A 23,088-nucleotide genomic window follows, 5' to 3' on the forward strand; every position below is an offset into this window, starting at 1 on the left:
TCTAAGCTGCCATGGCAACAGTTTGCAATTCAACATTTGGGCATTGTAATTTGTATCATTTAGTTTAAACAGGATAATTTCCACTCTGCTAAACATATGAAGAAGAATCATGAATACTATTTTAACATACATGAATCAAAACATCAAAACAGATTGTTTTCTATGTGCTGGGTCTTCAAAGATGTGGAACTATATATCTTTGCATAAAAAATCACAGATTTTGATCTTATACTGTACATCTTATGTTGGTCTTTCATTTATTTAAAACGGACCATAGGGATAGATAGTAATGTTTCCAGTCACTTGCAATTTTCTTTAATGTCCTAAAAGAATTAATACTTAAGCCTGTTGCCTTCTTCAGTTATCATCCTCCTTTTAGTCTGCCTTTTCTCCTTCAGGTATTTAAAAATATCAGTGCTAAACAGCTTACACAGCATGAGGTAGCACATAACCTAATTTCATCCCTTCCATTTGGTTTCGAGCTACAACACAGTTACAAATGTGTACTTTTGCCTTTCTGGGGCTTTGAATTGTGTCTCATGCTATTCACCTGCTCATGAGACTTTAGGTGTAATTACTCCCCAAGTTCTGTCCCACGACTCCCAGATACTGAGCTTCACAAAGGTCATGGGATGTTTCATCGTCATTATGGAGACATTTATATTTATCGCTACTTTTTGTTTCCGTGTCTCTATGTTTAAGTGGCGTGAAAGTTATCCAGGAAACCTCTTCAATCAATCAATCAAAGTTTATTTATCAAATACAGCATGCAGCATTTGATTGATTGATTGAAGGCCAGAGTCTGACCATTCTCTGGCCTGTGTCATATCACAGTCCTTTGGAAAATGCCAGCCATTACCAGCAGCTGCAATCGGAAATGAAGGATTTCTCTTGGACCATTTGACTTTACATCCACGTTGGTCATTTAGATGACTGGATTGCCTTCACTTCTGCCAAGATCTACCGCCTGAACTGTTGTTACAGGCTCCAATTGGTACACCAACTTTAGCACTATGTAACAACAACATATTGACTGGGCAACAGTGGTTAGCTGTCTGTATAAGTTTCAAGACTGTGTTTCAAAACAAGCAAGTCCTTTATAATATCAGCCTTCTATGTAGTTTTTGAACCACAAATCTGGTGATTTGTATGATAATACAAATCCATGACTGGTGATAGTCTTTCCTCTTGATAATGCATCAAGCAGTTGTTTTTCATTATCTTCAGCTAAGTTATTTACAGTATGAAACATGACAGCATTATGATTATAACGTTTCCATGAATGTTGTATTTCAGTTTATTTCTAACAGTAAACTCAGTCTTTAAAGTGTTACATTTAATTCAAATATATTATTGTCAAAATAGAACGAACCCACAAGATACAAAAAAAAATCATTTTACTGTACTTGTTAGACAACATAAGTCTTTAGACTACAGTACGTTTAGAACATGAGTCCTCAAATTTTTCTTTGCCAAATTTTTCTCTGTGAATTTTGTTTTCCACAAGCATATGCATATGAAATAAATGAACAATATCATCCAAGAGACTGACAACATTACTGGATTGTCTGTTCCACCTGCAACGCAAAGACCTACCCAATCAGCCAAAATACAGCATCCGATGTATAACAGTGTCAGAAATGACCTACTTTATGTGTATAATATGCATATACTGTATGTACATCATAATCATAATGTGACATGTTGATTTTTTATTATATACAGTATGTTGATTGGAATTATGCACGTTTAGTTATTACTGGGCAGTTTGATTTGGTTTCTTTCATTATAGGATCTCTTCAGTTCTTCTGGAACAAATTGTTATTTGACAACAACTTTATTAGAGTATGAACGGGATGGTTGCCCTGCAGGTTTGTGTATGTTTGTCATGTCTTTGTACAGGAGAAAGGAACCCTCTCATTTTCTTTAGGGAGTTGAAAGAATTGAAATGGAGCTGTAAATGGACATTCTGCGATGAGTACGACATTGATTTTCAAATAAAGTGACACGAATGGAGTGAGATCTGCTAGGGTTGTAGCAGACTTGAAGTAAGACATTGAACCTATTAATATGTGAAAAGAGAAATATCGAAAGTGACATACACAAGGGCTACACTTCTCTCTCAGTCCTTTCACTGCATAGACTCTATGTATATTTATCATTTCTGTGTTGATTTTAGTCCAGTCAGTGTTTTTTTCCTACAAAACAATTGCTATTTTAATGAAATTCTTATACATATACAAACTAAAACTAAACACTTTCAGAGTTGTTGCATTATTCATTAATGTAAGTGCTTTTCCCCGTAAGAAAAAAAAAAAGTATCGATGCTATCAAGGCACTTTTGAATACTGCTGCCCTGTCTTTTTAAAAATGATTTATTGCTGCTATTTTAAACCCTTTTAGGTACTTTTAAAGCTTTTAGTATTTGTTTCTTAGTAATTATGCTCTTTAATGCTCACCATGGGAATAAAATAACTGTATATTTTAAATGTATTAAGTGAGCTATTCTGCTGCATTTGCTGCACTTTATTTAAAATACAATTTTCAAGTTATTTCAGTTCTAAAGGACATATTTGCATGCTCTCAAACAAACAGAAAGCTCACATCAAGATCCCTTCAACCAAGAGAAAGCAGTCCATTTAGGGGAGCAGCCTTTCAATATAAACAGATCCAGAAAAAAAATCATGAAGCAAGTTTGGAAGATATCAAATCAAAAGGGAAGGATTCAGGTTGCTGAAAGGAAACCAGGTGTCAGCTCAGAAAAGTATAAGGATCACTCATGCATCACAGAGCATAAGGCACCCTCTTCCCCCAGCTCCATCTGAAGGAAGTTGTGTTATTGTACAGTTTGTACAGTGGGATATCAGGATCCTTTAAAAGCCCCCATGAACCCAGCTCAGTACTCCAGAACCTAATCCATGGTCTCTTCCAATAGCATGTTAGGGTGTTGGATACAAGCTGATAGTAACAATATAGTTCTAGCAAAGGTGCAGGTCTCTGCATACCACTATACGGAAAACCAGAGGTAACAATTTAAATCTACCACCCACAACACTGAAAATAAAGAGACGGAGCACTTACAGGTTAGAATATCCATATTCTCCATAGCATCCGGCCGGGAAAAGTAAACATCATGAAGAAACCAAAGAAAATAGGACTTGTAAAATATGTGGTTGTTTGTATTTATTAGCTGCAGCTAATTCCACTTCCCTGCATTCAGAGGCAAAACTACACATGCAGAGTCTGGATTGTAAACACATAAACAAATCAGCATGCTTTTCATGTTGATTTTCTAATGGACTGATCGAGCTGGACTTCTGCTATGCACTGAGCCCTGGCTTTTAAAATTTAGACTAGATGCATTTCAATATGTCTGATTAAAAAAAAAGGTGAGAAGTAAGCTTTTGCAAGGATACAGTAGGGGGGCTATGCAGCAATCCAAGATGCATTAGCAGAAACTCCAAAGACCACCATCAGCACAGAACAGTAAACAGCAAGCAAAGGCTACTCTTAATCCAGTTGACAATTTGTATAATTTTTCTTTAAACCCATAACAGATGTTTCTCTTAAACAACCATTCCAAGCAACCAGTCTGGACAAAGGAACATTGTAAAAGAATACAAACAAGAAATTTCAGATACAGTATTTTAAAACAACAATCAAGTTTTTATACAGTCATGATGCAGTCTTTTTTTAGTTGTCTCACAGTAATAGTGTACTCTTTTTCTAGTGTATAAAAAGAAAAACACAATCAAACTGTTGGACTGCCATCACAGTCCAAATCGCCTGATTTGAATCTCATGAGATTCACCTGACTTGAATCCTATTAGGGTGAATCTGAAGGAAGTGTTGCCAGAAAAAAATCTGCTTTAATGAAAGGAGAAAAATGACAAGACAGATTACTCATCTGACACTATAGACTAAAGGCAAATGGAGCACATAAATTTTGAGATTTATATATATTATTCCCAGAGAATTCACATAATAAAAATGCAAAGTAAAAAAAATGATGCATTACTTCTCCATAGTCTTCAATCAGCTTCTATAAACTATTTGTTTTTCCATTATATTTTTGGATTAATTTATTTAGTAGACATCTTTGGGAATGTTAACTTGCAGTACATTTAAAACATGTAAATAATTAACAGCGCAAAACTCCATAATGTAGAGAGTTATGAAAAGACACATCAAAACTATAATTAAAAGATGATGTAATGACAAAGACAAAGTATAGTTCAAGGTACAATCCAGGATAAGTCATTGGCTCTGACAATACACCATATATGGTAGTAGCTGTAGCAATACAAAAGTATATGTTTATGTCTAGTTCTGACTCAGGGAACTAGTCAGGGTGCAAGGGAGGTGAATGAGTAAGCACAAGAATTTGACTATTGTGCATTGACAGTGACCATCTGGAAAGGTGTGTAGAGCACAACAAGGGATATAAAAGAGATGACTGATATTGGTGATAGAAGGAGGCAGAGTAATGAGGAGAACAGCAGGAAAGGGTGACAGGTGGTTGCATGGCGAGAAGCAAGCCAAAGAAAATACTATGCAGGCTGCAGAGTTTTTCTATGAGCTGAGCAGGGAAGGTTGCAGATGAAGGGACACCAGCTAGGGGAAGAGTTACGTTAGTCAAATCTAGAAGGAACACTGTTCTGGAATCAGGAGCCAAGTGGAACAGGCTGCTATAAAGGTGAATGTTCTTTCAAAAAGGGCAAAATGAGCATTTTAGAATGGAAATTGTGAGTAGAAAATGAAGGGAGGAAGGGTAAGAAGAAGTTGCTAAGATGTGGAAAAGGACGGATCATTTATGAAGGAATAGAACCTTAAGAAAGAGGTAGACAGATTAAAAGAGGAATGAAGAGATGAAAAATCAGTCATATTTAGGAAGGCTGAGTCTCAGGTCATTTAAATACATTCCGAAGGAGATGGGCTATGTGTAGTCAGATAGACGCCATTATGGGAAATAAAGGGACCCGATGAGGGGGCACGTGGAAAGGACAAAGAGTGGCAGGACAGATCACTGGAGAACATCTTTGGTGAGACGCGAAGGGTGAGGCCTCACCACAGTACCTGGAAGGATAGAGCAGAGATATTAAGGAAGGAAACCTGTCACAAGCAGTGCCCAAGATCCCGTCCAGAGAGAGATGAGTGATCAAAAGTGTCAGAACCAGTTAGGAGGCCAACTGGCCTTAGTTAGCAGGGATTGACTTTTGATTGACATGATCAACAAATATGGGTTCCAGTCTGAGAAGCAATATGAAAGAAAACCATGTTTTGACTGTGAAGCCTTAATTTTACGGTACTTTATGTGTCATTCTGTGAATTAATGCACAGAAATAAACTGTATCTAAATTTCCCTGGAAAAAGGTTACAGATTTCTTTTCTTATCATCAAAATAAATATTGTACCGTCACACATTAGAATAAGTTTCACCTTTAATATAATGCTTAAATCATATGAAGAGAAATCAGATGTGTTTCCTGGCCACAGGCAAAGCTCAATCAAATGCCTTTATGTACTGTACCAAGAGTAATGAGACGCATATATTGAAGTTAAGTCATTATTATTTCAGAAAGCTTCGGGCTCCAATTTTTTAATATAATCACTGCCAAATTATTTATTAAAATATCATTTTTCTGTTGCGAACAAACTACACTTGCAATATGAAGCCATTTTTTTATCTGAATTCCCTTTGCCTCCACAATTTAGTTTAAATAAAAAAGTGCGCGGACTCGCATTATTAGGAACCACTCATAAACTGAAATGTCTGTTTTGAAAAAATATAAATAGTGTACTTTTCCATTTTCAAAACAGCTGAATTTTCCGTCATTTAAGATGTACTGTTTTTGTGACAGAAATACACAGATTGTCATCCTTAAAAATGAATGCCTGCATTACATAAACAGTTTATGGACATGTTCAATGAATTCATGACAGGTCTCAAAAACCCAGTGTATGTAAATAACCTGAAAAGAAGCAAAAACCAATTACAAGTGACAGCATTTCAGACACCAAGGCCTGTCTGTAGGGATTTGATCCTTATGGATCATACATGAGAAGTGTGTCAATCTGCGCACACCTAGGATCTACACAGATCTTCAAAAACATTTCCATAAGTATGGATAAACTGGCAGGGAGACACAAAGGGTTAGAGATCAAAGCAAAATCACAAAAGTGAAAAAACACACTTCAAAGGACCTAACAGTTAAGCTCTCGTATCTAAATGTTGAGTGCATTTAGAGTGAGCGGCATGAAGGTTGTGGGAGTAGAGTGTAACTACAATTTAATTGAAATCACAGAAATGGCTAAAGAAAGTGGTGGCGAAGAATACAACATTAGCAAGCTTGAGAAATTCTAGAGCATCAGAAAAGGCAGAAAAAGCAGAGGTGTAACATTATGTACCAGAAACCATGATCTAGACAAATCAAAGATCTCAGAAATGATATGGGTTATGTTGAAGAAAGATTCCAAACAGCATAGTGATTAGAGCTGTAAGGCTAAGACTGTCTTTTATTTCTGAAATGTACATTAAAAGGTAGAAGTGGTTATCGTGAGAGACTTTGATTTCCCACACATAAATTAAAGAACACCTAATACAATGCCAGAAGTTTAATGACAGACATGACACATAATTTGCTGTCTTTCTCAGTCTGTAAGGCCTTTTAGGAGGAATGCCTGTATCCATTTAGCATTTTTAAAGAGCAGTGAAAGAGTAAGGCTACCAGGAGAGAAAACAGGAAAGTTATCAAAAGGAAGTATCCCTTGAGGTGCATTTGAAACAGACCATGAAAGTTTAGGGAAAGTAAAATATGCTAGAAGAGATTTAGAATCAGCAGAGAATTGATGGCACCTAAAGATGAAGATGATGTTCCTGTTGCACAAAATAGTTTAATCCTAAAAGTCGATCAAAGTCCTAGAAAAAGTGGCTCAAAATAGTTTAATAGAATAATGATGAAAAGTATATACAAATATCTAGAAAGAAAGAGGTATATGCAGCAATTGTAAAATAATAATTTAAAAAGTAAAGAGCGACAGCAGGACAATTTATTTTGAAAAAGACAAAGAAAAAAATAATTAATAAAGGCCAAAAATATGTTTATATACACTGCTACTGTATATCAACAATAGAACAATAAATAATTACATAAATTGCCTAAGAGACAATAATGGAATCATTTTAGGAGATAGGAAATGGTTAATGTTTTTAATGGATATTTAAAACAGGTGTTTATCAGGGAAGAAATTGTCAACAGAAATTGTCAATACAGGAAAAAAGGCCCTGTATTCAATATCAACTTAGAGGGTACAGATATGTCACAGACAGCACTAGGATGTTCAAAAACTTAGGACATATAAATAACACCCTTGAATTTAAATCAAAGGATACTATGTAGAAAGCATCACTAGGACCTCAATTAGAGTATTGTATAACGTTTTAGTCTACAAATTGTAAGAACAAATTTGCAGCTCTGCACTGACAGCTTAAAATAATTGATTATTTTCAGTACTGAGTCGTAAGATGAGACTTACTTCGAGTATTAAAAATCTTCAAATGTGCTAAGACATTTTAGAAATGTCATTCAAACATGAACTAGAGGACATAAATGGTAAATACATTTATCATTTAGCAGGAGCCTTTCCTTTTTATAAAAGGGAGTGTTTGAGTCTGGGACCAGCTAGTCAGTCAATACCTTTGTTTCTTTAAAAAAAAGCTGGATGAGATCCTCATCTTAATTAGCCTCTCATGTAACCATTCTTGTATTCTTGTGTTCTTTTATTTTTTTTATTTTCTTTGAGGTTTGAAGACAATGTAGTGAATTGTCTTCAAACAATTCAGGATCATTGTTTATGTAATCAAAGGTTTTTGTTTTGTTTTATGTTTTTAATAGTTTATAACAGAATTGAAATGCCAGTGCACTTACACTTCATACATCTAACCACATGGAAGATTTAATTAAGATATAAAGAGTGAATAGGACACTTTTTTAAAAGTATGCTGTAGTCTTTTTATTAAAGAAATGATCATCAAGTGGTATTCAGCACATAATATTTATTAACCACCACAAAAATGTTTTGCTTTTTCTTAACAAATATACAAAAATATATACATTCAGTTACACATAACCTGTTTGATACCATGTGTTTTTCAAGTAGGTTTAACCCATTAAATACTGTTCAGATAGGCAGAGCTTGTCTGAACTTTCCTTACTGATGGACTTTTTTATTCCATTCCTTATTTGGCTTTCTAATAAAGAAGGTTCACTTTACATTTGGCACTTAAGCAGATCATGAGATCAACAGTGCAGGTTTGCTCTGTCACTTTGAAAACAGTCAATGGTTTCACAGCTACGCAGTCTATAAATGGTTTGGTTATTCTACTGGTAGCTCACAACAAAATGGCTACGGATCCATCCATACACTTACAAAATATACTAAATAGGAAATAAATCCCATTGTTTGTTTAAACTGGATGGTGTGACACAGAATTAATCCTGTTTATACTTAGGATATCCTTGTGCTGCCATAGCAATAATCACTTCTCCCTAAGCCATCATCGTCATCACGTCATTCAATTAAATTTGTGCTAGTTTTGCTATTGTTTTCCTTCTCGTGTTACAGATGTACTCACAACACCTGCAATCACACTTTGTAAGAGCACGCCAAGCAGGCGTATCTCTGGTATCTCAGGCTATAGCAATCAAACTGACCGCAGGAGGTGGGAAGAACGTCTTCAGCTGATGGAAACCACACAAACATAGGAAAGAACATGCAAAATTCACAGAAAGGATTAAAAATCCAGAATTGAACTCAGGACCTTCTAGCTGTGGGGCAACAGTGCTAAACACCACACCTACTGTAGTGCTGCATTTAACAACACAAATGTATTAACATTGTTTTGTAATAAATTTGTCATAGAAAATAGAAACATGGCCTACAAAGGCCAGAACTAATTGTATATTAGTACTTATGACACATTTCAGAACTTGTCACAGATCATACAATATGACTAATCTGAGAATAGTTTTAAAAATTAGTGCATCATTGCTGTGAAACGTTCCCTTAAATTTAAAAAATGTAAATGTTAAAAAACTGCTACAAATACTGCATACAGTAAAAATTATGAAAGCTCTTAACCCAGTGTATTCAATAAAATAACATAAATGTAAAAAAAAAAAAGCAGTTGGGAATTATATTAAATATATTACCCTTTGCACTTGAATTGGACAACAAATATACTTTATTTGAACTTTACTTCTTCATTCTCATTCCTGGGACAGAAGTGGTGTTTAAATAAACCTTAAGGAATTTAATCTCTGTTGTACATCATTTTTCTTATGTTATATCATTCATGTTGAAAAGCTTTGTGTTTTCAAATCCTCCGGTATAAATGCACCTTGCAATATTCCAAATAATTTATATAAAATATAAATACTGTGTATAAATAAATATGAAAGACTGATGAGGTGTTATTGGAAAATCACATGAATTGCAGTTATCCTTTATGAGGTTGCAAACCATCAGCCGTAAGAAAATGCAGATTTAATACACCCTTTGAGTGACCCCACCATATCCATATTTTAAATTCCCTGCTTTCACATGGCTACTGCCTTATAGGCTATAAATGCGAAATCAGCCTTATCAAAAACAGTACTTGTAGTAGCACTACAGCATCAGGTTCTTCTTTGCCTCAAGAAGTTAAGTGAGTGAGAAAAAGCGCCAGAGTTAGATTCAACCAAGTGTCGCATTTCCCTTGCACAGTTTATTCTCATTATATGCTTGTCAGAAATCCCAAATTGAAGAGTTCTTTCTGGACACACACTGTCTGCAAGGATTAACATTAAAATGTGTAGCTCAGCCTTGATCTGCCTTTTTTTGGAAGTTATATGGTCTTTACATTTTTCAGAAAAGCACGACAAACCAGTACTAATCTCCTTCTCGGCAAAGCTGAGATAATGATCAGGTGGCAAACTTCCGCAGGGGAGAAGATCGTAGCAGCTGCTGTCCAGTGGTCCTCAAACTCTAGAATGACTCTCTTGGTTTAGATATCTACCACAGTGGATTGTTTGCTTCCATGACTCCGTACATTTCAGCTAGTTTTTTGAACCGGGGTCCCCAGTCACTAAGATAGTCATATTCATGGTCGGTATTGGAAGTAACAGACTGCAAAGAGCTGAGGGACTCAGCCACAGACCCCTCTCCCTCATAGGCATAGGTCTGGAGGGAGTCATAGGGGGGTGCACAGGGGTCTGCATCAGCCTCATAGAGTTTGGCCAGTACATATCCATGGACATTGCTGTCCCCCATGCAGGTCTGTGGTACATAGCGAGAGAGGCTCTCGATCTCTGGCAGCATGTCCTGTCTGATCTTTCCCAGATGGACTTCTCGGGGGTTCCACATGGCAGCGATGTCAAAAGCTTCTGTGTCCTCCTCCCCGCCGCCTTCGTCGTCGTAGCGCACGATGTTCTCGTGCACGTTCTCCTCCTCATCGGAAAGATAGGGCTTCTTGCGCTGACTCCGGAGGGATAGGATGAGCAGGATCATCACTGAAAGGTGGCAGTAGAAAATATTGACTGTCTCCAAAGAGATGGGCAATTTATTTCACCACTGAATACAGACATGAAGCGTTGACCATTTTTGTTGTGCCAAACACATGCAGAATAGCCACTTGTCTTTTAACACATCACAAGCAATGTACCCCTTTACTGGAAATACAGCAATGATTGGAGGAGAGATACATCCCTCACTGACAGCACCACATGCCTGCAGGTACACAGGAGGTCACAGGGAATCCTATCTTACAGAGTTGGCTCTTTAACCATGGCAGGGATCCTGATCTCAGTCAACTAATACATGACCCATGCCATTGGCTCAATCCTGCCATCACTGAGCTCAGCCCAAGCTAGGGAGAGCTCTTTCACAAGAAGAGCTATTTGAGAGGCCAGAGATGAATCCATCCATTTTCTAAACCTCTTTATACAGTACAAGGTCACAGGGGAGCCAGGGCCTATTCCGATAAGCAGCGGGTGCCAGGCAGGACACACCCATAGACGGGATTACTAGTCTCCATCATAGGGCACACACGGACACAAACACACAGTCTCCCACTAGGGGCAAGTTCTGCAGAAGCTTGTTAACCAGTAAGTTAACATCATTATGTTTTTGATTTGTGGGAGGAAGCCAGAGCACCCAGGGGAAACCCATATGAGCACTGGGAGAACATACACACAAGTAACACCAGGGTCCCAGAGTAATGCCTGCTACTACTACATAAATTAATACAAGAACAGATCTTTTCAAAGTCTGCCCGAGAACTTATTCTTTACCTCCTTCGTGCAGTACATTGAAATTTGAAAAACAGATTTGAGTGGTCTACAACCAACCGATTGTGACAAAAGAGTAGATGTTCTCAATTATTTCAATATGTGCCTTGGGATCATGAATTTCTTCTGGACAGTTGCAAACACATCAGCTTTCTTAAAGCTAACACGTCACTAGTGATTGGACAACATGTTGATTGACTATCTTGGTCCACCATTCTGTGTGGGCTATCACAGAGCCTTCACGGTTGAAGACAAGGGTATAAAACTGCATCAGTTACACTTAATATTTAAACAAACAAGAAGAATTTTGTATTTTTTTGGATGTACTGCAGGACAACTTTTTCTACATTCTAATAATAACAGACAATGTACTTAGATGAGTCCAAACGATAGGCCTAGTCTACATTAGAGTGTTGCAATAAACAAGAAGAAGTGGTAGCCTGTTCTTTAAAAGTGTAAAAAATAAACATGCTAATTACCCAGCAAGACGAAGATACAGGCTAGAATTGCAATGAGAGCTCCTCGGCTCAAGCTGACAGGAAGTGTGTAGGCCTCAGCTGTGCAGGACATTACATTGCCATCGGAGTCGCAGCTGCACACTCGGATTGTAAGGGTACTGGTACTGCTTTGCATGGGCTGGTCCCCGTCTGTTATGAAGATGGGCAGGTGATAGATACTCTGCTCTTTCTGGGTGAAGCCTCCTCGGCGGGTTAGAATCCAAGCGGTATTGTCTATAAAAGAAGAAGACACCACTGCGTTTGGCGACTGCATTGAGTTCGCCTATTCAAAGCCAGCCCTATGTTATCGAGAAAGGAAAGGAATTCTTGCAGAGCCATTGAGAATACCGCCACTCCAATCGTATACAAATCACGCCATACTGTGTGTGTAACTATATTTCAATAGATATAAAAATTGCAGTGTCCTGAACTGGAAGTTTGTGCATCATTCTGTGTGCAGTATCTTTGTGTATCTGTGATGATTGGATTCACAGAATTACAGCATTCTTTGTGCCAGAAACGGAAGTAAAATAGATCTACGTCTCTTGAATGTAGTCTGCTATTCCTACAGTATTAATGGTGCCTTTCCACTGCAGTATCTGTGTTCAGCTCGCAGTACAGCAGCTGTGGGCTTTAGGCAATTGAGTCATTCCACCACCTTACCTTGATTATCCCTTAGAGTGAAGTTGGGATTGTTGGCTGCCTCTGGAGCCAGACTGTAGTAGAAGTGTTGACCTCCAAGGGGATCATCTAGGTCAACCGCAGTTACGGTCTGAATCAGCTAAAACATAAAGTTAAATCAAAACAACACTTAAATTCACACACATAACCATTAGCAAACAGTTCACTGCATGCATAGAGACACAGGGGTTGAGAACATCTGTGTTCATTTTCTCTTGCTCTTTTCCCTTATTTATTTATTAATCTGTCTGCCCTGAAATACACATTTTCCAGTATGCTGCATTGATGGAGCTGTCTGATTAATCTGATGACTGCTCAGAAACAGGTCTTTAGTTCTTTATTAATAACATGTTATTACACTAATTATAATAATGATGATAATGATGATTAACCAAATTACTATTAGGTGGTATTAAGCACTTTTGATGAAATAACCTATTCTCAGTCATTGTTTGGATGTCAGACAGAACTGCAGTTCATAGATACAAAACAAGGAATTCAACAAATATCTTACCTGTCCAGCTTTTGCATTCTCACAAACAAAAGCTTCATAATACTTTGCCAGTTCTGGGGGGTTGTCATTCACATCCAGGAGTTTGATAGTAACAGACACGCTTCCAATCTGAGTGGGGTTATCTGTTGAACACAGAACGCTGATTTATACTGCTGTACAGTGTATATTGTTGACAAATAGGAGGTCCAGGGTGACCTGCAACTTCTTCAAACTAGATGCTGATAAACATGAAAATTACCCCATAATTTTGGTAAAGATTTCAGCTTCCTCATTTGACATCCTCTGCTATCTAAATACATAAGTACACATGATTTATAAAAATATAAAACATTGTTTAACTTTACTGATAGATATTGCTGTTTTTCTCTACGGTAATGTATTTAGATAACTATTATTAATAAAATAATTTAAACTAATAAAATATCAAGTAAACTTCAAAATACAAGAATTCATGTCCTTACAGAAGCAGTAATTTGAAATTCAGTATAGATATACTAAACACACAAAGTGTGCTGGAGTATTCTGTCTCAATCATCTCTTTCCATGTTATTTTACACATTCACTATTTTTAAAATCTTTTTTGTGAAAAATTATTTATATTATATATACATGTCATGTCCATTACACAAAATAATTATGTGCTAAAGACTCTAGAAGTGAAATCACACCAAACTGGTCGGAGTACAGTGTAAAATGGCTATATTTTTATTTGAGATATTTTAAATTTTTCATCATTTTGTTACTATGAACCAATAGCAGTATGTTACATGAATCTCTGCCAAATGCAGGGGAAGTTATTGCCTGACCTTGCTGCCTGCTACTTACTCATTTCCATAGCCAGAACAGTGATGTTGTGCCAGGAGAGCTCCTCGCGGTCCAGGGGCCTTGCAGTCATCAGAGCCCCTGATGTGATGTCAATGTAGAAGTATCTGCCAGGGTCACTCTTCCTCTCAATGGAATATCTGCTCACACAAGACCAAGGGGCTTGAGAATGGAGCTAATTTACACCGTTAACGAGTTTCACATCCTTGCATATTTATTGTCTTTACCTCTAACTTGCACCATAAACTTTACTGCATTTCACCACATATTCCAGTCACTGATCTGGGTTGATACAAGTGACATTTTGTGTTTTTTTTCCATAGAGAAAACTTTAAAGGACTTGTGGCTACCTAACTATAAAATGAAACAACATCATCACGGCTGTTCCATTATGTCCACAAGAGTCTGACACAAGCATTAGCTGACATTTCTTTCCTATTTTCTGTCTTAAAAGAATTTCCCTGTGTTTCCAGTTGTGACCAGTTTCCAGTTGTCATTGTTTCACTGCTGAGTGCGAAATAGCTCTTTAGGTTGCATCTGTCTATTTTCAATACTTGGACCACATCTCATCTTGATCTCTTCAGTTCTAGACTGAAGAGATTTATCTCTCTCAGCTTATCTAGAATGTATATGGCTCTCCACTGAGACCAGGAATAATTCCTATTGGTCTTCTTTGAACTGTTTCTAAGGCTTTAATATCCTTTCTGTTTCATGGTGACCACAATTCAGCATTGTATTCTATGTTCTAAATTAGGTCTTGCTAAATTAGGTCTACATTGTAGAGCTGAAATATAACTTCCCTAGTTTTAAATTTCACACTTTTCTGCTATATTCCCGAGCAACTTGTTTGCTTTTCTCCTTGTTCCCCAACATTGCTGTGATGAGGACATAAAATTATGTGCATAAACACCCAAATCCAAATCCCATTTGTGTGCGACTTCCTGCTGGCTGGATGTGCGGTAGGAGTGCTCTCCACTGTGGCTGTGGCCTACAATCACACAACCTCTCTCTCTGGTCTGAAGACTCCTGCCCTCCTACGTCATGCACACAATCTCCCTACAGGCAGGTCATCTTGTTCTGCAGCTCAACTAGGGTCTATCTGAGTTTCAGAGTAGATCAGCAAGCCGAATCTCAAGCCCATGGATCTCACACTCAAGATATTTAAAGAGCTCACAGTGATGGTTGTTTAATGAGCAGATCCCCTCGACTTAGACTCTTGCATGAGTTAGTGTAAATGAGATCAATGTATAATGAAGAACATACGACGTAAAGGAGTAATAACAACTAAATTATTAATACATGCTGGTCTCAATTAATGGGTTTCTGTTAAGCTCCTTGTAACTACCAAATATTAGATGTTGAACATATCCAATTTAGGGGAGTTAGATTTAAAGGTGCTTATGTGCTTTCCAACAGCTCTCTTGATTCACTTGATTGGCAACTACAGCTCTACACGGAAAAGGCAAGTAAATTCCCCCAAAGCGTATCTATTAATGTGCATTAATTAAAACTATAATGTCAACTGCTTTTCACTTAACATGGAAGTGTGTCTGTGTGGATCACTTTTTGAAACAGAAGAAAATTTGATGTGTACACAAAACGTCTGAGGACTTTCACACCATCATATCCTCTCTATTAAACAAGAGGTCACCAAGATCTTATCCTTATCTGTCATATAATTATATTAAATGCACAATTTATTCCTTGCTAAACCATGGCTGCAGCAGTGCTTCATGACCCATTTATAGCACAACTATGCCGGTGGGGTATTTTGTAAAGCATCATTCATGCTCATGCATGAAAGTCCTGAAGTATTTATCATATAGGCATAAAAACTGCAGGCATGAGTGAGATTCATTTACAAGCACGATAAAAAGAATGTTTGGCCTCACTTTCTTCAGAAGATTATTTAATGCTGACCACGAGGATTTATATGTGTAATCATAAGGAATTAAGTAACTGAACAATAAATAGCACATTTGTTCAATTGAAATTGTCAAACATGCTTTATGTAATAAAAGACAACATAATATACATTTTCACAATGTTCTAAATGTGTCAACCTTAATCCCGATTTAAACAGCTGAAATGCATAAAGATTTTTGCTTAATGATATTATACATATTGAGGGCTAAAGCATTCTGTGACTTAAAGACATTCGAAGAATTTGACCAGACCTACACAAATACATGTATGAGTATTCTATGTTTCCAGTACCCAGTAACAAACTTCCTTCAAATGTGCTGCAGTGGTGCCTTTTCAATAATCATCGGCAGGAGATTAGTAGCTGGTACTCAGGTACAGTACCTGCTAGAGCTAGTTATTACATGTGGTCAAGTGGATGCAAGCGACAACAACATACATCAGCGTCATTTGTTTACATTTACTACTAACTCTGGCTTTAGTGAGCAGAACAATAAATGCATTGTGTGTGAGGGGTTAAATGAGGCATTTCATCAATTGACAAGGTGGATAAATTTTGGCATGACTACTCTTCGGTACAGTAAATCTACAGTAGCTAGCAAACATTCACAAGTCTCATGAGGAAAGAAACAGAAGGAAATAAGTAAGCTCTTCAACATTGCCACCAGCAGTTCACTTTATGGTATTACATCTTACTAAAATTGTTTAGTTCTAAAGATTACAACACACTATTTTTAATTTTAATGTTTGTGTACTTTATGCAGTCCAAAAATGCCTTTAATAACTTGATATATCAATGGAACGTTTTACAAGTAATTGAGGCATTGAAAAGCATTACTGTAGTCTGAATATAATTTAATAAAAAAAATGTTTGTTTTCTAAATTACAGGTCTTTCCAAACAGGGCACTGTATAGGTACAATGATGAATCTCTATAATAGTAACAACAGTACACATACTTGTATTATTTATGAACATGCCTTACCTTTTTGAAACATCTTAATGTATTAAATCATATTCTTAGTGCATTAAGTAAGTTACAATAGTGTTTTATGGTAATGAACTTAAGAGTAGTCTTTTATAACAGTAAGTGATAACTGGTGTCAATTATTTATGAGTTCATATTATGTTAATTATAAAAGGGTACAAGAGTATAGCTTTCAAAACACTTGGAGACACTGAATGGATATTATATATATATAGTTCAATGCTAAAAAGTAAGAGTTTAATGCTTGTTTTCTTCATTCTAAGTCATTGGTATGGTATCTATAGGTATATATGCATCTTGGATAATTATTTTTATCAGTAACATTACATGGTAAATGTAAACATTTACCTATATTCTCACAAAGATCGCCCCATAAACTACTTCTTCTTAAAGCTAATTCCTTAGAATTTATTTTGAAAATGATTTTCATGAACACCAGACCAAGCGGCAGAGAAGGTAAAGGTAGTCAGTCCATCCACAGACAGGTGTGTTTTCACACAGCTATCGCAATTTTAAATTACCTTACGGTGTTGTTGGCCACATCAGGGTCCTTGGCAGAGACTGTCTGAAAGACTGTGCCAATCTCCACATCTTCGGGCACTTCTACAAAGTAGTGGGGCGAGTCGAACTGTGGTGGTTCGTCCACATCTTCCACACTAACGTGGATGATGGTCACGTCACTGAAGGGACCTCGGTTCAGGAACCTGGGATCCAGGTATGTGTTAGCCCCCTCGACTTTCAAGGTGAAACTCCTCTTTGATTCAAAATCCAGCTTCTGCAGGACACACAGAGGCAACTTAACAAGGCACAGACAGCAGCTGGTCAAGACTGTTGTGTGAAACCCACAGCTGTTCTCCTAACAACAATTAAGTCCAAATCGTTTTCAGAATGGCTTTTATGGCACTTGCTAGATGTCTGAGGCTGAGGCTGACAGGTACAATTAGTTTCAAAATGTCTTTGCACGAGCAAAATGTGGGCTCTTTTAAACTGAGATGCTTTTAAAAGTCACAACAGGAAACGTCAACATGAGATACTGGTGACTCAAAGAGCCTATGTCCACTTTACATTACTCTTTCAAAAGTCAACAATACTTCTAGAATATTTCTGTGTCGTTATTTAATGTAGGTTCATCATGCTCACCTGGTTCTGTTTAAGTTACGTAGCAAGTACTGGGTGTGTTGGGAACAACTACCCTTGGAAACTTCATATCTTAGCATAGCCAATCAAATGTATCTTAAATACATTTGGGAAGTGGGAGGAAACTAGCATACCCAGCAGACTTCACATAGTTATCCATAGGAATCAAACCCATAACTTTGGCAGTATAAGACATTAGCACTAAAAGCCAGGCCACTATGCTGCCCTGCCGAAAAATGTACAGCAGTAGTAAAGCACCTTATACATTACCAATGTTGAGTACTTACTGTCCAAAATGTTGAACTAAATTATTTATCAATTTATCAATATTTATTATTTGCAGTACATTTGGTTGTTTGTTTTATTCTTGTAAATACATGTGTTAGCAGATAAAAAGAAAGATCATGCCACAACCTAACAATCAGAATGATAAGAATAACTAAATAATTGTGCAATTGATATTTAGTGCTTTTAATATTGCTGTTAGTATTGAATTTCAAGTTTTTAATAGCTCTTGGATGAAGGATGCCCAGAAAAACAATCCACAGAAATGTTTCTGCCTGGTGAACTGTTTTATTGGCCAGTCTGAGATACTGTACAGTACATAACTTCTTTGTCTTGTGGTGACGCTTTTGAAGTCATCATAGCCATCTGATCAGTTCCTTGATTTTTGTTGAAACAGTTCAGTGAGCAGCACACAGTGGGGTAAACAGTGGGGCATCTTTACGCAGTATTGCAATGAGGTGTTATTAATGAAGGAGTGAAGGAGAAGCATGGACAATGTTAGCAGTGAGTCATTACTTACTGTATATTGAAACTGTTTTTATAATAGCAAACTGTAAATATTAATATGTAATACTGCATAATGAAATACAGATTGCAAGGTGAAAAATGCCAGATATTTTAATGAAACTTTAGGGGGAAAATACTTTTCTTTACATTCTGGGTACCCTACGGACAGTGTTTGCATTTCTTACTTTTCTAATGGAGATGATACCGAACTGGTTGGTAGGGTCGGTGCTGATGTCAAACGTGTCTCTCCCATCTCCGTCAATGATGGCGTATCTCATCTCTGCATTAATGCCTTCATCAAGATCCTTGGCCTGAACACGGCCCACAATGGAGCCCACTGGTGCCGACTCTGGAACACTCATCTGATACAGCTCTGCCATACAAGGAAAGTAGGATGCTGTTAAACTGTTGCTTTACAGAATTGATCAAATTGCTTTTTGATTAAAAAATAAATTGAAGGTGTAAAACATATCACAATATTGACAAGTGATTAGGTGATATTGATTTTTTCAAGTCTAGAAAAAGGATCACAACTAGGACCACAGGTGTTCAGAAAGGCGACAAGGCTCCACATTGATGTTACTGATGCTTAACAATAAGAATAAGAAGAGCAACAATAAGAGCAAATGCAATATACTTTTTTAATCTTTTTAATTGAAACATTTGAAAACAAGACAATTTCGTCAACATTAGGAAAACCTCTTTAAAAACATCTGGGAGACATTTGGGCACCTTTGGGTCAAACAAAACTTTAATGGGTCAGATGTTGAGATGAGGAAAGGGACCAACATACCTGCTTATCATATCAGACTAAACCTTGAAACATACTGAAGACACAGCATTAGAATCGTGAAGGGTACTTACTCTGTGCAAATCTGGGAGGGTTATCATTGACATCTTCCAGGGTGACATTGACAGTAGTTGTACCAGCCAGACCTCCTAGTTGTCCCCCCATATCTTTGGCTTGGATAATCACTTCATAATGTTCCTTGGCTTCTCTGTCCATGTTGGGTAGAGACACTCGAATGATACCTGCAAGTTCAGCACAGTCCAGTCATGAGAGGTCAGTTAATAAATACATAAACTATGGGAATGGCCGTTTCTAACTAATCAATCTTAGGAGGCAGACCATTCTTCAGACTTCAAATAATTTTATTCAGCATTTGATAGCTGCCTTCGTTTTTGATGTCTTCATTCAATTACTTACTTTTAAAAATGAGAAAAATTTCCTAAAGATTGTTGCAGTAAAATTACAACTATATATGTTTGCTCAAAAATGACAAAATAGAGTTTGTATGTCCAGCGTTCTGTAGCTTGTGTACTAACTTACTCTGCATCAACACATGATTCCTTTCCTTGGCACATTGCAGGAACACCCAGGGAAATTTAGAACAGAGTTCCCCTGTTCACAAATAAGGTTCTGAATGGTCTAGCTTCAGGATATTTTAAGGACTTGTTGCATAAAAATAATTATTATAATAATTGCTTACACTTATATAGCGCTTTTCTGGACACTCCACTCAAAGCGCTTTACAGGTAAATGGGGATCCCCTCCACCAGCACCAGTGTGCAGCCCCAAATGGATGATGCGACGGCAGCCATAATGCGCCAGAACGCTCCCCACACACCAGCTCTCAGTGGGGAGGAGAGCAGAGTAATGTAGCCAATTCATAGAGGCGGATTATTAGGAGGCCGTGATTGGTAAGGGCCAATGGGAAATTTGGCCAGGATGCCGGGGTTACACCCCTACTCTTTTCTTACTATAACCCAACTCTTAACAGCAGGCCCTCTTATTCTGCCGAAGACTAGGCTCCACACAACAGATACTTCTCATGTGTTGCACCATCTATGGAAATGACTGGCCATTAAAAAACTCTGTGACTGTCTTCCTTTTTTTAAAACTTGCTGAAAGAGTTAATTTTAATATATTCATTTCTTTAAAACTTTTTTCCAACTGTTCATTTTCTGTGCTTTATTTGCTTCCACTTAATGTTTTCTTCTATTGTATATGACATGAGTGCTTCTGAAGAGCGCTTTGATCTTCTTGAAAGGCACTTAAAATTGAAATATTAAATTGTTTAGGACTCTTCAATTCTAACCTAGAGAACCACCGTGGAGACATCTTGCAATGTATGGTTACGACCACACGATGGCAGCATCGACTTTATTCACATTGGAGTGTTAGAAGATGTAGTGTATCTGATTTCCTGGGCCACAGCCCAGTTTTATATTACAGCCACGATCTTAAATGACTCAAATGTACTTTTATGAGATATTTATTACATTATTTTATCAAAGGAAACCATGAAAGTGAAAATAAAAAAATGATATTCTTCCCCATTAAGAAGTTAATACAGCTCGTTTCATGCATTGAAAATGTACTAATGTGCTGATCAAGCTACAGTTACCGTTTCTGTTGCCATTTTAGATGATACAAAGTAAGACTTTAATTTAATATTCCAATGTGCTCGTGTATTAGACATGCTTTTTTATTATCATACTACTGTCTGTCAAACTGATGTCAGCACACAGTGTTCTGTGCATCAGTGGAAATCTTTGCTCAGGTTTCTGGGGCTCTACAGTACCTGTTCGGGGTTCCACAGAAAAGTATGGCTGTCCCTGCAGGATACTGTAGACAACTCGGGCACTGTTCCCATAGGTGGGATCATCGGCGTCGGTCGCTGTCAGCTGCATAACTGATGTCCCTAAAGAAACCAAGCCAAAATAAAGTATTATTTAGATTGTTATGGTAACTGATGATGTCAATGTGTTTATTTAAACTTATTTTCTGTTAAAAAAACAGTTGTAAGTTGTTAGTTGTTGTAAGCATGGTGGTGATATTATCACAATCTTTCCGTGATTCATTCTGATCGGAGTCCCTGTTTACCTATCACAGACATCTCTGGTACAGAGGCCGTGTATGGCCCATCCAGGAACTTTGGTTCATTGTCGTTGATGTCTTGAATTTTCACAATGAATTCAGACTCTGGCTCCAGAGGTTTGCCCGTTTGCCGATGTAGTGCCTGAGCACGGAGGATGTACTGCGCTTTCTCCTCCCGATCTAGCCTCTGAATGGCATGGATATCCCCCGTGTTGTCGTCGATAGTGAACATTGTGCCCGCTCCTTCTCCAGACAAAATGTACTTTATAGATCCGTCTCCTTTGTCCATATCTGAATGAAGCTGATGGGGGGAAAAAAAGCAATTTTTTTCTTGTGAAGTATTTTGTAGAAACATGCAAAAATCACCTGTAAAGGATTTTTTTTTAATCTTGTAAAATCAGATGGGACACTGTGCAAACCCTTACCCTTCCTAAAAGCATCATTACTTCCTTAGTGTGATGGCTGTTGTTCATTACTTGGCTATGTAAAATGGTAGAGTACAGCAGAACTACTGTACTTAACAACTTGAAATGAAGCATTTACAATAAATATGTCATTCAATGTTATAGAGAAACCAATGCTTGCTTAGTGATATAGTGTTTTGTTCTGGTTTACACAATCACTTTACAATCTAATACCATAATCAACAGAACTAATCATGTCTAGAATTTAAACGGTGTCTTATTCACCCTTTTATATCTGATCATTAACATTTTTTTATACCTTAGAAAAAAGAAAAGGTTACTGTGCCGGGCCATTTGATTGCTAGACGTTATCTGATTCAAAGAGATTATCGATATGGTAGCACAATCTCAATTACAGTAAATAATCATGGATTAATTCTTAATTAATCTTTCATCATTTCTGGACCAGAAGTTCTAAACCAGTACCCCATTATGGTGACTGGTGACACTGGTCTATAACAGTTGCTGTACTGATGAGCAGACTTTAAACCAAAGTCCTGGCTACAATTTCATTTTGGGCTTGTTCTCACTTTCTTAAATTACCCTGTTAAGTCCATTGGTAAGGTAAGGTAATTTCTAACGTCTTCACCTGATCTATTGTATAGTGGAGCTGCTGTGTGACACCCAGGAGGGTAATCTCTTATGAATAAAGAGGTTTGGCTTTGTTTGTTTATTTAATCTTATCTTTATTCTACAGCAGTAAGAAATGTAGCACTTCAAAAGTTTTATAAGAAATTAATTCAGTACTCCACTGCGGCAGAAAAGTATATTAGTTCTCAAGTTGTTTTGAATCTGAATTCTCACTATAATTTTGCTTAATGACAGGCCTCTGTCTTGAAAGAAATATCTCCAGCAGCGTAAAAGTCTACTGCTACTAACCAGTCTGTCTGGCCATATCAGGATGATGACAGAAAAGCTATCAATTACCTAGTCCTTTTCAGCTCAGCAGAGATTCCCTGAAGTCTGGAATGCTATGATGTTTTCTCCCTTCAGGGAAAGACAAGCCTAGAGTTTTTCTTTCAAAGGAGCTTGTCATATACTATTATTTCAAACCATATACAGT

The 23,088-nt window shown here is 37.2% G+C and overlaps 1 protein-coding gene across 2 annotated transcripts in view; it reads right to left on the reverse strand.

The window, feature by feature from the left end:
• Nucleotides 1–8,041: 8,041 nt before the first annotated feature.
• The window catches only part of LOC102687900 (cadherin-20), a 57,527-nt gene continuing 42,480 nt past the window's right edge, over nucleotides 8,042–23,088 (reverse strand). For both annotated transcript variants that reach the window (XM_069190929.1, XM_006634547.3), the window contains exons 3-12: nucleotides 21,568–21,862; nucleotides 21,266–21,385; nucleotides 19,545–19,712; nucleotides 18,866–19,053; nucleotides 17,273–17,526; nucleotides 13,845–13,981; nucleotides 13,020–13,141; nucleotides 12,488–12,605; nucleotides 11,807–12,058; nucleotides 8,042–10,550 (exon numbers count right to left, since the gene is read on the reverse strand). In XM_069190929.1, coding sequence (XP_069047030.1) covers nucleotides 10,054–10,550; nucleotides 11,807–12,058; nucleotides 12,488–12,605; nucleotides 13,020–13,141; nucleotides 13,845–13,981; nucleotides 17,273–17,526; nucleotides 18,866–19,053; nucleotides 19,545–19,712; nucleotides 21,266–21,385; nucleotides 21,568–21,862 — 2,151 coding nt within the window. In that variant the 3' untranslated portion in view covers nucleotides 8,042–10,053. The remainder of the gene's footprint in view (nucleotides 10,551–11,806; nucleotides 12,059–12,487; nucleotides 12,606–13,019; nucleotides 13,142–13,844; nucleotides 13,982–17,272; nucleotides 17,527–18,865; nucleotides 19,054–19,544; nucleotides 19,713–21,265; nucleotides 21,386–21,567; nucleotides 21,863–23,088) is intronic.

The sequence above is a fragment of the Lepisosteus oculatus genome, chromosome 6, assembly GCF_040954835.1.
Source record: "Lepisosteus oculatus isolate fLepOcu1 chromosome 6, fLepOcu1.hap2, whole genome shotgun sequence".
NCBI lineage: Eukaryota > Metazoa > Chordata > Actinopteri > Semionotiformes > Lepisosteidae > Lepisosteus > Lepisosteus oculatus.